A 17,267-nucleotide genomic window follows, 5' to 3' on the forward strand; every position below is an offset into this window, starting at 1 on the left:
TATTCAGTTTGCCATCACATATGATAAAGAAAAGCAGATTCTCACAATTAAGAAGCTCAAACTATTTCATTTTTGGCATTTGTGCTTAAATAAAAATGAAAATTTTCCTTTTTTCCAATCAAATTATTGATTCATTGGCTAATCGTTCAAGCTCTAGACCGAGTATGAACATAAAATACAGAAAGGGAGGTTTTAGCTATCAAATTTCCATAGAAGCCACTTCTAAGGTAATCCAAGCAGACTTGTGAATGATTCATAGGCTTTAACAGTAATCTTTCACTGAGAAGAAAAACAAACTCTCCATGTGTACGTGGTTTCCCTGAAGTTGTGACAGATTATTTTTCCATAGAAGTTGTGACCTCATGTTAATGTGTTATCCCTGTTTTCCTCACCCTCTGGGACACTAAGGAGGCAGTTGAACTATTTCTGAGATATAGCGTCCTAGCCAAAGGACAAATGTTCTTCCTTCTGCCAAAACATTCTCTTATTTACGCAAATGACCAACAAAGAAGACATCCCTATGGACTGGGCACAGAGCAGAATTTAAAGAGAAAAAATCATGTAAAATCCAGAAGGCCAAGTGTGACCTGCTGATGCACATATAACAAGAGGATCAGAGAGTCCCTGAGAACATGCTCTCCCTGTCCAAAGGTCGGGACTGAAGAAAAAAGGAGGCTGGCTAACTGACAGGAGCAGAGTTTGGTGATATAGCACTTCCCAAGGCTGCAGAATATATAACACAAAGGCCCTTTTTTTCATTTAAATTAACTTTGTCAGTCAAGGTGTCTTCTGCTGAGTTCAGCACCAGTCAGTCAGAGAGAACAGCTGTGAGGGCTGAGTTAAATCACACAAGTTCTAATATTATACAGCAAACCTATCAAAGTCCAATCAAGTAAACATGATCGTTACTGCATCACATTCCCAGTGAATCAGGTTAAACAGTATGGCACTAAAACCTGTCACATCCACAGGAGAAATGTGAGCAATTTCCTGCAGGAGATTAACCCTAAATTACACCGAAGCACAGAGAGAGGAAAGAAGGAAGGAAGAAAGGAAGGAAGGAAGAAAAGCACACCAGTTGTTTCCCCAGTGAAATTACTCTCAACAGTAAATACTCTGATTAAGGCTGCAGCAGCCCCGGAGAGAAAACATCACATTGGTAATTAATAAATATACAAGCAGGAGACATTTAGGTTTGAGTGTTTGTTCTGCTATTTTAAGTAACGTTTTTTCCAACACTTGTAACATGATATTAACACCAAAGTGTATAATTAAATACAAGAAAATGAATGCAAGGAGAAAATCAGCAAACAAATAAATTCAAAAGGCATAAAATGACAGTACCTAAAATTCTCGCTACAATGGAAACTGTGTGTGATACAGGTTTGAAGAACACACAAAAATGCCAGGTGGGGACAGAAACAACTCTAAAGTGGAATGTCGTGGGTGATCAGAAGTTATGATAATGTATGTAGAACCAAAATAATTTAAACATGCATTTAGAAAACAATTTTACAGCTTCCTATATTGTCATTACTGCTCTCTAAAACGTATGCTGCATTCACATGATTTCAGCAAAATGGTAAAAAAAGTTCTTCCAAATTCTGCGGTGTTCGTGCCGGGTCATGTCATCTCTCTGTGCGCAGGGTCCTATGACTTTAATATAAACTAACACTGTGAGGCAGCCTTTCACAAAGTTAGAGTAAAATGCATAACAAAGCTATATGTGAATCAATTTTCCCAATTAAAATAGAAGAAAATCATCTATTTCTTACTGCAAATTTTAACCTAAAGAAATGTGATGTAAAACTGAGTGGGACTTCTGTTACTCCCTTACTCTTGATAGCGTGAATTCATTATGCATTTTTGTAAGTTTTGGTGCCGGAGAGACACCAAATTACTCTTTTAGGACCCCCTGCTGTAAGGGAATAGTAAGGGCCATCTTTGCAGTTTGAATTACAAATAAATGAACGGATATGGGTGTTTCAAACGCAGTTTGAACAGTAAAATTACCCACTGTGGAGATATTAATGTCAAATTGAAAAATGACTGTCTTGCCCGCAAATTTGATTGCGTAGGTTTCAAGGAGTGCAGGATCCGTGCAGTTTGCTATAAGCTGTGGCTGGGTGATTTCAACATCTGACCTAGAGAAACACACACTGCTAAGAACAAGCTGGGGACACACTGTAGGACCCTGGGAATATAAATAGATGCACTCTCTTCACAGGTTAGTCCAAGATGCTAGCCCCAATGCTAACTTTGTAGTCAAACTATTTAGAAATCCTTAGTTAGCGTGTTTTGTAACATAAAACCACATACATACAAGAAGCAGAAAGCTTTTTTTTTTTAAATTAGATGAATCAATTGCCAGTTGTCAAAATACCTTGTCCATCTAACTAATTGTCTGCTCTGCTGCTTCTCAGTAATTATCTTTGCCAACGTTAAATGAAGAAAGCTAGCCAGTGTGCAGAACAAACTACACCAAACTATCTGAGAGGTTATGTGAGGCATCTTGAATTCAACACCACAGATGTGAAAAAACAGGGAAAAATGTAAAGGTGTTGCCCTGAATGCAACGTAATGTTAGTTTGTCAGTCAGGTGTGTCAGCAGAGGCACGGTGAACGAATGAAACAAAGTAAAACATACAAACTTTTGAACAAATAACTCACTAGTTCAAATCTAGAAGAAGCCGTAGAACGTACAACTAGGAGGATGAGGGTTTTTCCCAAATCGGCTTCTCATAAAATCAATCTGAACGAGATCACATGAATGCAGCATAGTTGAGGTAATGAGTCCCACTCAGTTTTAGGAGTTTAAGATGCAAATCGATAAATTGTGTTTGTGTTGGAGTTGTTAGTGTCATCCACTTTGCATTTCTCAGTTTACGTATTCACGGATAAACTTTCAACACATGATGTAGTGAAAAATAAAAATAAAGGTAAAAGCTTGTGAAAAATCTGATAACCGAAATTACACATTCACATCCACTATAAACTAAGCATGAACTTGAACCGTTTTAATAGTTAGTGCACGAGAAAAAGGTCCTAAAAAGTTCTCTCTCCATTTGTGTGCTTGTGCACTGTGACCCTTTCTTTCTGTTCAACATGTGGCGACAATTACTATACACATTTATACATATATATACACACATTTATATATGTGTATGTGTGTATCCCTCTACTCCAATGTTCGTACTCTGTATGTTTCCTTCATTAAGACCTGAGAGAAAGGCCAAAACCGGGGTCGAGGTAGGTAACCATGTTGCATCAGAAAAAGTCCTGTACAGTCTGTGACACAGAGCAGAGAGCCGGAGAGCGAAGCCCTGTGATCGTAGAGCCACCCAACGACATATATATATATATATATATATATATATATATATTATAAACACGTGTTCCTGAAACACTTTAAAGAGTCAGTGTTGACAAGAGGGAGAAGGCTGAGCAGCAGTTGTGGTTTTGGGAAGAGAGTGACATTAGTCAAGCATGATCAGCAACTGTCATGTCTCCTGGGCACCATAAGTCTGAAAGGCTACTACTTTGTTTAAAAACTAGGCAGATAATGTGACGTGAAAATAAAATCACTAAGAGCACTGCAGCAAACAGACATCCTGAATGAGGTTAGAAATACACTGCTGCCAATTTAAATCAAAGGACTAGCTTTGGAGAAACTCATTTTTTCCCGCTTTCTGGTGAGAAGTTAGTGATACCACTGTCATGTCATGTGTCATAGAGACACATGAGTGGTATCATCCAACTGTCAGCAAGAAAGTTGATATTTCTAAAGAAAGAAAGTGTCTTTCAAAATATGTCAAACTGTTTTTGATAAGATTTGTGCTTAATTGTCTTGTGGTTTTTACAAACATCATGTACGTATAAAAACATTAATTCAATCAATACAACATCTGCACACACGCACAAAGAATTCCATCACAGCGCTAATTTTAGCCACATATATGATGTCTGTATACTGTTTTGCCTTTCCTCCAATTGAACATCATGTATCGCGTCTCGTTGAGCAGTTAATAGTCCTAAAAATACAATTAGCAGTGCAGTGTATCTCTATCACTCTTCATTCAACTGAAGAAAAAAAAAAAAAAAAAGAAAATCATTAAAAAAAAAGAGATTAAAATGGAACAGCGTAATTCACACATTGTCCAAACATACTGTAATTCATACAACAGTGTTATCAGTCTGTCAACTTGCATGAGGTACTGATATTGTATCTACAAACACTATATTCATCAGCAGAGGGAAGCAAGGATTTCACAGAGGGCGGGGGAGGGTTTTTCATTATGCAATAAACAGACAAACAACAACAACAACAGCGACAACATTAACATTGTTATCTTGAGGTAGAACATTAACTTCAGCTTTTGGAAGTGCTTTATGTTGGATACTCATTTTTTTTTTTTTTTTGCTTTTTTTTGCTCTGACAAGCAGGAGAACAGAGACGCTTCTTGACATCTGAGGTAGTGCGGCACCTGATTTTGTAATTTTTAAACCAATCAGTTCCTCCGCATGTAAAGTAACTGTGAGCACAGGGGAAGGTAAAGTACCTAAAAGCTTCCCGCAACACATTCATTCCGGCTGAGGTAGGTTTTTGTCTAAATCGTAAGGTTCACACAACCAAGGCTAGTGCCCGTATGAAGGCGGATAACTCAGAAAGAAAATGTTGTTTTCACTTAAACAAAGTCCTGAGACAGAATACATCGAATCCCTGGATGAAGGCTGAGGTCTTCTGTGAGTGAGAAGGTGGAATCATTGGTAGGTGAGAGCAGACAGCAGAAGTCTTTGACATCCACAGAAAAGTAGAGATAAGACCAATAACTTATAACCACTTTGACATATAGGTGATAAAGATATATAAGCATATATATATATATATATATATATAAACTTAAAAATAAAATCATCATTGTATAACAAGGACAATCTGGGGCCTCTATTCTGTGTGCTGCCCAACACCAGAAAATTAATTAAAGACCAAATTGTAGAAATAAAGAACATTTTAACTGGCCTGCCATCAGACGACAGCTCCCCCAAACCCCAGGCCATAAAAACACTCCAATATACAGTCCTAGATCCCCTAAAACCTTTTAACTTATCGATAAAAAAAAAAACTCTTTGCACAAAAAGAAAAAAACTACTCTGAGAGGAAACAGTTGTCAACCTGAGTGAGAGAAGAGTCTAAATGGACACTGGACAGTGTCGTTTGAATTGGCCTTCATACATGACTAGCCTTGGTCCTGCCGACCCGCTACTGCTGCAGGAGGCTCCTGGAACTGCGTCTCTCGCTCCAACGCAAACTCGTCCAGCGGTATCGTAGACAGCTGAGTGTCGTTCAGCACGTAGGAGTCGGACTGAGAAGACAAGCATAATTAAATAGAGTTAGTGAGGGACATGTTGGTCGAATTTTGAGAGATAGCAGCGATAAAGAGGAAACAAATGACATGCAACAAGTCCAGAAATGTCCAGAACTCTGCAGCTACATCTCAGCTTCCACTAGGATGCCCTTTTTTATGTAAAGAAGCATTTATCCAGTTGAGGCTTTTGTTTATTTTCTGATTTCCCTTAATGCTTTATCTTAATGCAGTTTGTTTAAAGTGCTTTGTGTTACACTATAAGGTAGAAGTAGAAAGTCGTAGTTTCAGTCGTTACCTTGGCGAACCGTAGAAAATTGTTTATACTATTTCATTGTGTTGGTGTTTTCCACTGTGCTGTTTTATAATATTATATTAGAATAATATCCTTTTTATTGTTTTGCTTTATTGTTTGGGTAATAATGAATAAAAGAAGTGACTGTTAGAAGCTGCAGTCATTCTTAACCAAAGAGACACAAAACTTCACGTCATATTTTCGTTTCAGTGAGCAAAGAAAGAAATGAAATAAATAAATCATCAAATGCTGTCTCATATTTACACTCTGGTACAATGCGGCAAAACACAATTTTCATCTTGACACAAATTAAAAAAAATTTCAGATGGAATAAAATTGTTTGTGGAACTGTTGTCTATGCTTATTAGAAATGAATTGGGTATGAGTGAGATTTAACGTATACCAGATAAAGATGGGTTTTATTTTTGCAGCTGTAGGCATAAATTCTATCAGTTATGACAAAATTGCACTCACCATAATTACTAATTTCAGCAGAAAACTACACCTACGATATTTACAACGATCAGTTTGGGTTGCAGAACTGACGGCTGAAGATACAAAAATATCACCAAAGTTGTCACCTGTTACATTTAACACAGAATGGCTTCCAGTTCCCTTAATTTCTCAACATCCTGACTCACCATGCCTGTATCTTGAGTGGTGGGTTGAGTAAAAAGTCTCTCGAGCTCCTTTCTGTCAGCCACTTTCTTTCCTGCTGCGCTGCCATTGACCTCCATCTCTCTCCTGGCAGCCCCGTTCAGCCTAGAGGTCCCCTGGGAAGAGGAAGAGGATTCCAGCACTGCGCTGTGCCCCGCCTGGGGGGTGGCCTGAACCGTCTTACACATCATTAACCTGGGGATTACATGAACACACAAACATGAAACTCCTATCAGCTGCACACACGATAGACCGACATTAACCTTAAACAATTATTGGCCGGTTTATTGCCAATAATTGTTGTTTAACCTCTTGTTGCTGTTGTTAACATGTGCTGTACTGACCTGCCGCGGTAGCTGAAGACGAGGAAGAGCACACAGAAGATGATGCAGGTGACTCCGATGTGAATGCCGATAATGATGCCTGTAGTGGATGTTTTGTTCTGTTCATCTTTTACACAGTCGCACGGGGCATCCAACACTAAGGAGAGACAGAACAGCTCATAGTCAAACCACTGACAAAGATTGTGCAAAAACAGGCTTTGTCATGGGGGCAGCGTGTGTGTGTGTGTGTGTGTGACTGTCAGCTAAACTTTGCTCAAGACAAAAGATGACACATGTGACTCAGTGGTGGTGATGTGGGACAGTGTGTAGCTAAGTGTGGCTCTGTTCATTCGTGTCAGACAATCACCAGATTTCTCCACCGCCTCCCGAAGCGAAACAAATCGCACAGTGGCGTTGCCATCTCCGTGTTGGTTGAATGCAAGAAGCTTTATCTCATAGACCAGTACAGGATCTGGACAAAAAGAGAGGAAGAGATGTTCAGATAGGTGATATTTGTTGATAAAAGTGCTAAAATGACACAACACAATAAATTCTGTCCTAAGAAACTACACATCTCACCCAGCTGAGTGATGTTGTACTGGGTGACGTTGCGAGGGAAGGCGATGGGACCTGTGAACAGTGGTGTGTGCGCTCTTCTGTAATACAGTCTGAAGCCTTGATGTTGGCCCATCTTGGAGGAAGGTTCCCATGCTGCTTGTACAACACTGCTGTTAACCACCTTGGTGAAAAGGGAAGGAGGCGCTGGCACTGCAACACGAAACACAGACTGTCAACTAAAGTTGTACAATATTATTTTGTAGTGTGAGTGTGAGTGTGTGTGTGTGTGTGTGTGTGTGTGTGTGTGTGTGTGTGTGTGTGTGTGTGTGTGTGTGTGTGTGTGTGTGTGTGTGTGTGTCCTGCTCACCCTCCCCGTGAGTGCTCTCTGTGACACTGTCCGATGGTTTGCTGGCCCCGTGGGATGTGTAGGCCTTGACGTAGAAGGTGTAACTGGTGGAGGGCTCCAGGTCCCTGATGATCTGCTGCAGTGTCACCTTACTGACAGCCTCCTCATACTCCATCTCCGCTGTGTCTGGGGAAGAAAGATGGAGGAGAAGAGCAGGAGACGGACAGACATGAACAGAGAAATGAAAAGCAGGGGCAGACGTTAAATTGATGGTATATGGGATCAAGAGAGATAACAATAAATACAATCTGTTTTTGTCATCATTTTATGGTTATTGCCCATTTCACTGGTTTTATCAGAGCAGCTCTGTTAGGTAATAGCTAATCTAGTTTGGCCCTGGGAGCCTAAATGATGATGGCTGGTTGAATTGCAGGGGTGGAATGAGGAGATGGTGTCGGTAAAAGGGGGAGTTACAAAGGACGCGTTAAAGCATTTTATTGCTCTCAATCCGGAGAAAACCAACCATAACCACTATCTACCTCCAGCCCTCAACCCATTGGGCCATACCATCTTGGAAGGGTAATTACAGCACATCCTATTGGTTGGCCCCCAGGGCCCTTAATTATCCATCTGATAAAACTACTGAGGAGAACAGCAGCTGGTGCTACGGGACCCTCACCAAACACAAATGAACACACATACATTTTCCTAGAGCTGTAAACAAACACACTAACACTCCCATAGAGCACATGGTGATCCACAAATATGGATCCCAAGGCAAAAGATCTAAATTTTTGTTTTTTAGTAATCGTTAATGTATCCCTCTGTAAAGTAGGACTTTATCTACCTGTTCCTATGATTGCACTTACTGTAAGGAGCTTTGGACAAAAGCATCTGCCAAATGAAAGTAGTGTAAACGTGATAGGAAACACTAAAAAAAAAACATGCATTTATCATAGTTTCCTTAGCCTGCAATTAAGATGGTTGGTAGTGTTGTTGGGTTGTATCTGTCTGAGGACCGTTTTATCAAATTTGCAACATGAGATCATTTCCTTGTGTGTTAATTTCGTCACAATTAATTCACATCACAAGGAACTCTACGCTTAGTATGCAAGAGGAGGATGACGATCATTTGTGAGAAGGCATGCTGGCAAAATTTATGATCTGCATATGTGCAGTGCTCGCAAATCGATTTTGTATAATGGGCCCCTCGCTGTCAATGTGAGCGTCATCTATCTTCATCACTTTATTACATCTTATTTATCAAATTTTATGGTAACATATTTTTATGTAAGCGAATTGCTTATAGCTATTTGGATCTTCGGTTCAGCCCACCTGAAGTCCTGCGGATGTGGAGCACATAACCGATGATGTCCTGAGTGTTCTGATCGGGCTCCCTCCAGGACACCTGGATGTTGGTGGGTGATAGGGCCTCGGCCTGCACGTGGGTGGGCACACCGGGCAGTCCGTCAGCCCAGAGCACTGTGAGGCGGGCGCTGGCCTGTGTGGAGCCGGCGCTGTTCTCAGCAATACACTGGTATATAGCCTCGTCATCCTGGCTAATACCATATATCGTCAGTGTGCTGTGAGAGGATCAGGAGAGAGGAGGTGGAGCAGGAAGGAGAGAAAGTGGGAAAGAAGTGGGGATGTTTAGCTTCTCTGATATTAATGTTCCAAAGTTTTAAACCAGTTATGTTTTAGTGTGATCGTACAACAAAAGCAAATTATTCAAATGCTATCAGAAATAACAAGGGCAATAGAAGGCATCCCTGCCCCATTGAATTCTGAATGGTTTAGATGTAGTCCCATTTATTGTTTTTTTCTGCATACGATTAACTACATAGATGTTAAACCTTTCTGCTGAATTTAGATCTTAGGTTTTTATTATAAGGTTCAACAGGTTTAGGCTGCAATGTAATCAGAGCTCCTCTTAATGAGGTAGGTACGATTCCATTTTCAAGGGAATCTGAAAACAAAGAGGCAAAAACAATTATGCTTTAAACTTCTTATACATTTTTGCTGGCAGCCGGGGTCATCTACTGTCATATAATCAATTGCTGTCGATATTTCCTCCAAAGTAACTGCGGTACCTAGATCTGTGCTGATTATTCTGAAACTGACCTGCCTACTTTTACATGAAACTATAGAGCACTATAAAGGTTGTACAAAAAAAAAAAAAAAAATTACAGATCGTTACAGAGGAGGACACTTTTTAATGGCATCTGGAACCTTAACTGTAGGCAGAAATAGTTTCCACATAATTGCCTCATTTTTCAGGAGTTATTAGTCTTTATATGCTTTAAACACATTGTGACACAAAATGAATCAAAATCTGATTTTACAAGTTTTTGAAATATTCTGCAGACAAACCCCAAAACATTTTTCTCCTTGATGGACTTGACTATTATATCTACTGCTAGTAAAGCATCACATTTTATTGTTTAGGTTTATCGCTTGCCAGCAGCGAATTACCTGTACAGTATAAATACACGGTTCCTTCACACCTCAGACAAGGAGTGCTTACAGCAGAGATGAATGCGATAGTATGTCAAAAGCACAAGGTACTGTGTTCAGCTGTGTGTGTTTGTGTGTGTGTGTGTGTGTGTGTGTGTGTGTGTGTGTTTGAGTGAATTAAAGAAAGAACCACATCACTCATGCAAAACTTTCAAACTGATTTGTCTTCTACTGTGAACTCCCGTCGGAGTGGATAAATCTATTTCAGCATTTCAAAAAAGGTAATTTGCCTACTTCAGTGAAACCTTTCATCTGTCCATCCACACATATGTACTCACCTCATCACTCATACCTATAGACACACACACACACACACACACACACATACACAACCTCCCACACTCAAGTGTTCACTCTATATTCTCTTTATTCCAAACACAGCTCCTCACTGTCGTACCTCCACCACTCTGACTCTTTGTCTTTCTACTGTATCTCTGCTTCTTCTTCTTCTCCTCTCCTCCCACCCATATAGTAAGCCTTGTGTGTGTATGTGTGTATGTGTATGTTGAGTAGGAGTTATTAGACTAGAATACATATTCCATTCCTCTCATTTTTTCTAAGGCAAAAGGAAAAATAAAACATTTAACATTCTATGGAAATGAGACCCTTTGGCGCATAAACATTTCTTCATGCCATTTTCATACCAAGGCCATTTCTGCTGTATTTTAAGGTGTAATATGGTGTCACACACACACACACACACACACACACACACACACACACACACACATACACACACACACACACACACACACACACACACACACACAATGGATACCTAGGGAATATGGAAGGGCTTGAGTTGTAGCTTTGTCCATTTTCTCTACTTAAAAGCCTTTGGTCATGGCATTTTAAGAGATCAGAAGCAAGTTTCACATAAAGGAAAAAAAAAACCCTCTGGCTTCTCATGCTGGGTTTTATGTTTAAATAGGAAAAATAGGAGTGCAACATATCCTGCAGCATCCCGCCTTATCTATCACTTGCAATTTGTAGGAACCCGTCCAAGAGATTGAATTTTTCTCTGATGGACAGGTTGGATCCTCGGTGTATTATATGAAAAATTTATTAAAAAATGCCAAGAACATCCCATGAGGAAAAATATGTAATATAAAGAAGGAACAACATGTCAGCGGTGTGTGGTGTATGTGGTCTGTCACTGGCTACCTTCTGGACCTGTGAAATGGGACATGAGGAAAGTGGCATTTCAGCTCTTGACAGACGGCGCTGAAGTCATACTAGCCTCGGCCTGGTTTGTGAAAATGGATTTGTAAGGACGAAGAGAGCGCTGTTCTGGGTCAGCAGGTAGGATAGAGAAGTGAGTCATTCCATTTCCTTTCAGAATTGATGTGCAGGGACACAATTACTGTACGTCTCTAATCTGGGTCAGCACAGGCTGCGAGGTGGAAGACTTATTATTCGCTCCGCTCTGCCAGGTGGATTCAATCTGGATAATTATCAGGTCAAAGAGGCCCTCTGTATTTCATCCTCTCTGAGCCAATCTCACCTCTGACCCCTGAGGTGGCAGCAGTCGCCAGCCCTCAGCTCACTACTCAACCATCACATTTTTGACAGCCTTTCATATCAGCGATGGATTGAGTGTTTGCAGACAGGCAACTTTGACCAGACGCCACAGACGCAGCAAAGAGGCCCCTGGGGATGCACTGCCCCGATGCCACCGGGCCTGGATGGGCTTCCTGAGTGCGTGAGGGGAATGCAGGGAAATTTCACAAGACGTTGCTTGTTTCACGAGGTACAGTAGCATCCAACCGCATGCATGCCCACTCACATTCACACGCATGAACACACATACACGTAGATGCCTAGCCACATACACGCAGACTGATACTGCTGACGTGAAGCTTATGAAATTCCACACCTCCTGTCAAAACTTTCTAACTTCCAGGATAAAAGCTTTAGTGGTTTCAACATTTAAGAATATATGAAAGAGTAAGAGAAAGGGAAATAATTCAGGGGTATAATTGTAAAAAAATATAAATGAGTTTATACGTACGTTTCTTCAGTAAATGATCACAGTTTATTAATGATTGCAGCAATTTACATGATTCTGCCAACCTTTCAAAAGTGTTGAACAGAGTCCTGCAGGGATTATATATTTGTGTAGGTCAACCCAGAAGTTCCCTCGAAAAATTAAAGCCAATGTGATTTTTCCATTGGAGCTAAATAAGCTCGGTGGCAAACAGAAGTTTATCATACTTAGAAACACATTATGTTCAGCAAGATAATCCTCACAAGCAAACACTACCTGTATGATCTTTGAAGCATAAATGCAATCAGCAGAAGTAAAAAGCTAGTGTTATACTAATATGAGCATACTACAACACTGAACAGCTTCCAACTGATTTTGCATGTTTTCCATGATGATGTATAATGTCCTCGACATCCTCTGTAGTCCTGCCTTTTCAAGACATTGATCTACTTTAATATGCAACAGCAGAACAAGGCCACCAAAGATCCACACAATGGGCCTCATTTATCAAACTTGCGTGAAAACGGGCGCAGATCTGAGCGCAGAATTGGTCGTATGGCAGGACCCATGTGTGATTTATGAAACATTCTTATCTGACCAATCTCAGCGTACGAATGAGCGGGCCTTGATATCCTTAATGCAGCGGCTGAATTTGATCGTCATTAACACGTTACGCCCTTAAATATTCCTGGTTCGGAGGCCTCGCCCACTGAGGTCAAACATTGAGACAAGAAACACTGGTAAGAAAAGAAACTTTTCCGACACACAGATCGGCATCCTGACATCCGAGATGGAGCAAAATAAAGCTGTGCTTTTTGGCAGTCTTAAAAGTGGAATAAAAGGGGCCCATCAAAACGCTGTATGGAAAAGAATAACGGAGGCAGTCAACCCGAAGCAGCGCTCCACCACAATTTTTTTTTTTATTCGTTTTGAGTCCGTTTTGATCTGTTCTTAATATGTGACTGCTTATGCTTAATGACAGCTGAGGTAAGTTCATTATTTTCAGCCAGATTTTCGCTCACGTTCCAAATTGATAAATGGCGAAGTTTGCCAGGAAATGGTCGTACGCACGTTTTTCTGCAGTACGTTCGTTTGATAAATGAGGGCCGATGTGTGAGAGGAAAAAAGAGATTTGGGAGGTATATGGCCTGAATTTGGGCTGTTTGCTTGTCTTACATGGGCTTATGAGCAAAGCTGTCTTGTCCTGAAAGGTTGACACCATCATTTACTCATCAGTTCAAGGTCATTTCACAGACTGATGGATAAGGCCGTGGGCCTGGGGAGTGGCTGACAGTGGGGGCTTGGGCCGTTGTTCGGCTGTGTTTACTCTCTGTTGTCTCTGAGCAGCATCCCATCAAAAGCCAGCATGGCCATTCTGAATCCAGCAAGAGGGAAAGGGGGGGAAAACATGGGGACAAAGAGAGAACAGGAGGAAGAGGTGGGGAAGGGGGAGGGGAGGAGCGATGAGCTGTCTGTTGCTTGAGAGGAGGGAAGGGCCCAGGGATATGACTGATTACTGGCGGGGTCAGAGTTCAAGGCCAATGCCCAGGCCCCAGCTTTCTGTAATGGGGGCAGGAAGGGGGATGAGGGGCACAGAGAGGGGCTGCAAACAAGAAAGGCAGGTCTTGGTGAAAGAAAGAGAAGAAAAAAGGAAAAAAAAGAAAACCCTTTGAAAGGATTCTGCAACGAAATGTCCAGGTTTGTGTGGTAGCCTGTTCCTTCAGATGTTGGCCATTAATTATAAAACACACCACAGTGCTCACACACACTTGAAGCACGTTTTTTTTTCTTTCCTATATAACCTTAACTCTCTCCACGCCAGGGTAAAAATGATCCTAGATTTTTTAAAGAGTAAACTAGAAAAATGCTCATGGGATCTTTCCTTCGTATCTTCATTAATTTAGGTAGAGAAGAGAATTTAATTTCCAGTTTATCAGTTAAAAACAACATAGGATGGGTTTCAACCTCACGGTTATTACAATGTCTGAAGTGACATCACAGATTCAGAGCCTTAAGAGTGAGGTGAGTCCTTATACATAATTAGCAAGTTAGCTCTCACAAACGCTTCAAATAGCCACAATAGCGTGTTTTACAGGAGCCTGATCAGCAAGGGCCAATAATGAACAGGGATAACAATACTGTGTGTGTTTGTGGCTGAGCATGTGTGCAGGTGTGTGTATGAAGGTCTGCTGAGACACACAGCTTTACCCGGAGCATCAACGTCTGTTTACAGAGGCAGCTAATCAGCTCTTCTCTGACATCATCGCATCTTATGCAGCGTTTCACATGGCTGGGTCTTCCTTGTGTGTAAAGTATGCAAGTATACGAGGAGTAAAGGAGCAACATGTTTTGAATTTTCATGTTTGATTATGCGTGTGCACAAAATGAAGGATTGCACGCACCGCAGGCCTATTTGTGCACATGGGGAGCTAACTCGCTTTGTGATTAATGTGTGTGCATGCGTGTGTGTGAATCAAATGTACAATCGATTCCCCTTCCTTTCCTTGTCCGATTTGCTTTTGAAGGTCAGCGTCATGAGAGATGGCTGAGAGGAGAAAGCTCAGCACACACACTCACTCACACACACACACACACACACACGCACACACACACACACATACACACATACACACACACACACACACACACACACACACACACACACACACACACACACACACACACACACACACACACACACACACACACAGTCATACCCAGCAGAAACACTAATTAAAATCTCTCTGCTAGGTATGGTGCACTTACTGTATATACAAGCTTCCCATATCCAACAGAGTATATATACTGTATATATGTATATATAAGAACAGAACCGTTGAGCTGCTCGAAGCTGTTGAATATCATTTGCATATCATTACTTTTGTTTTGGCTTGGATCAGGAAGTAAATTGTGCTCTAAACCACATTGTTTTCCCTGCTTTCAGGAGCTTTGTGACACTAGAAAACACACCTTGTGGCTTTTTCCGGCTTCAGCTAAAACTGTTAATTTTCTGGACCAGCCTTCTATGAAATGTCCAATACAACTAAACCATATGGGGAGGCTCCAGCTTGGTGGGAGAGCGGCCTTTAATCCTAATGAGCTGTTGTTGTTTGTTTGTTGTATGTTTTGAATGAGGAAACATTTATATTGAATCTGACCCAATAGAAATGTGGTGGTGCCCTTTGCCTGTATTTTCTGTTTACTTGTTGTGAAGAGGGACAGGGATGTCTCTGGGTGGAGGCTTGACCCTCGGTGAAGTTACAGTTCAATAACAGACAATAAGAATAAGCAGTGAGCAGTGTATGCCCTCTGTTTCCCAACCGCTACTTTCTAACGCCCCTCCTCCTCAGTGTCAGATACTCACACACAGTGTTTTTAGAACTCTGTAGAGGTATGTGTGCGCGTGTATTTGCGCTTTAAATGTAACCATTGTGAAACAATCATAAAATAACGTTTTACTCCTCTGATTTACTGCTTTGTCCTCACTGAACGCAGCTCGCGCTCTCCACTCAGTCTTTTGCTTGCTTGACCGTTGCTGCGATATATAATAATATTGATACAATTATAAAAATAATTTATTAATAAATTAAAAAATGGCAGATTAATCAATGATTATAATAACTGTTATCTTGAATGCAAATGTTACATTTACTCAAATCTAGCAACACAAATGAGTTGTATAGAGATAGTTTGTAGGAGGCATGGTTCACACTCCCGATAGGACTGCTCTTCCCATTTAGATAATAATAAAGTATTATTATATTAGATAGTGGGATAGTGAATCAGACTGTAATGTATTCTTTCTAATCATCAGCTACGCAGGGTATAAAAGATGCACATTGAGCTGCTCTGCTCTCTAAATGGCTGACTGCACTTCCTGGTCAGCTAGCTGAGTTTATGAGCTAATTAGCTAATGTTAGATCTCAAGCTGAGGCCTGCCTCCTTAACCAATCACAGAGCCAGCTTTGTGATGCATGAGATCCACATTAAAGCAGGTCTAAAGCATACACTAATGGTGGCAAGTGGAAAATGCTGTGATGCTCTAACCAGCCGCTCTATCTTCCTCTCTCTCCCCATTTGCTCTTCCTGCCGACTCATCATTTTTCTTTTGACCACCCGCTCATTTTTCTCCTTTTTTTTTCTACATCTTAGTCTGGCCTCTCATTTATTTCCTTCCTCTCCTCTTTCCTACTTTGTTAGTCCCTCGCTCCATCTCTCTGACTAATGCAGAATAGTGGAGGCAAGTGGGAGTTGGGCAGTGTGTGAGCGAGCGATGGAGGTGTCTGCTCCCTTCACTCACTGCTACGGAGTTCAAGTATTGATTTTAATTTTTGGGTGCCAACTCAATATATTCACTTCATATTTCTCTTTTATGAATAATAACAACACGCACGGATGGTTGGCTGCCAGGGTCAAAGGGAAATTTAAAAGCATAACAGAATTTACTCAAAAACACATATTTAGTATAGCAGTTCACAATCACACCCCGAGCAGTACTAGCAACAGGCTGGACACTTATGTTTGATCCTTTCCCAGAAATGCCTTGAAACCGTGTGTCATGACATGTTATCAGCCATTCTGTAAAACTCATATGCTGCTTCTCCGAGAGCAGAAAAGTAAGTCCAACATGCAATTTCTCCAAAGCCATCTACAGTAGTGTAATACAGAAGACAGTCATGGCCACATTGAGCTTTTACAGTGTGAGGTGCTGAGAATGGTAACAGGCAGAGCAGGTTGTCCTCCTCCCCATGACATTCCTGAGGACTGCCATGGGAAAGCCTCCAACATCCAGTCAATACGCTGCTCACATACAAAGGCTCAAATAAATTGAGGCTCATGTCTTGGCAGGCGTGAATTCCAGCAGCTACCATGTTAGAAGCAACAGAAACAAAGAGAAATTGAACATCCAATGATGCCAATGATCAGAACAAAAGCAGTAGTGATTCACACTGGCATCCACATTACTCCTGTGAGCTGGGTCCAACAGTGAGGATACAGTGAGTGCCGACATGATTGGGAGGGTAATCTGGGCTGTTACTGACTTTCAGAATAAATTAGTAATAAAATCTTTTTCTGATGAGTCACCCTTTATAAATGGTTTATAAGGCGTAAACAGCTTCATTAAAGGTTTACAAATGCTTTACAGATCAGTTCTAAACCATAAATAAAAGCAACTTTGAGTTGCCAGCTTGTGTTTATCCTTTTCTATTTGGTAATACTGCAG

General features: G+C 40.9%; 1 protein-coding gene across 1 annotated transcript in view; it reads right to left on the reverse strand.

Annotated features, from left to right (window-relative positions):
- Positions 1-5,237: 5,237 nt before the first annotated feature.
- igdcc3 (immunoglobulin superfamily, DCC subclass, member 3) overlaps positions 5,238-17,267 on the reverse strand; it is a gene marked incomplete at both ends in the record, with an annotated part of 54,456 nt that continues 42,426 nt past the window's right edge. Inside the window, 7 exons of the mRNA XM_083913541.1 lie at positions 5,238-5,363; positions 6,300-6,510; positions 6,660-6,795; positions 7,006-7,110; positions 7,218-7,406; positions 7,564-7,728; positions 8,878-9,125. Of these exons, the coding sequence (XP_083769667.1) occupies positions 5,238-5,363; positions 6,300-6,510; positions 6,660-6,795; positions 7,006-7,110; positions 7,218-7,406; positions 7,564-7,728; positions 8,878-9,125 (1,180 nt within the window). The remainder of the gene's footprint in view (positions 5,364-6,299; positions 6,511-6,659; positions 6,796-7,005; positions 7,111-7,217; positions 7,407-7,563; positions 7,729-8,877; positions 9,126-17,267) is intronic.

Source organism: Echiichthys vipera (assembly GCF_963691815.1).
Source record: "Echiichthys vipera genome assembly, chromosome: 1".
Classification (NCBI taxonomy): domain Eukaryota; kingdom Metazoa; phylum Chordata; class Actinopteri; order Perciformes; family Trachinidae; genus Echiichthys; species Echiichthys vipera.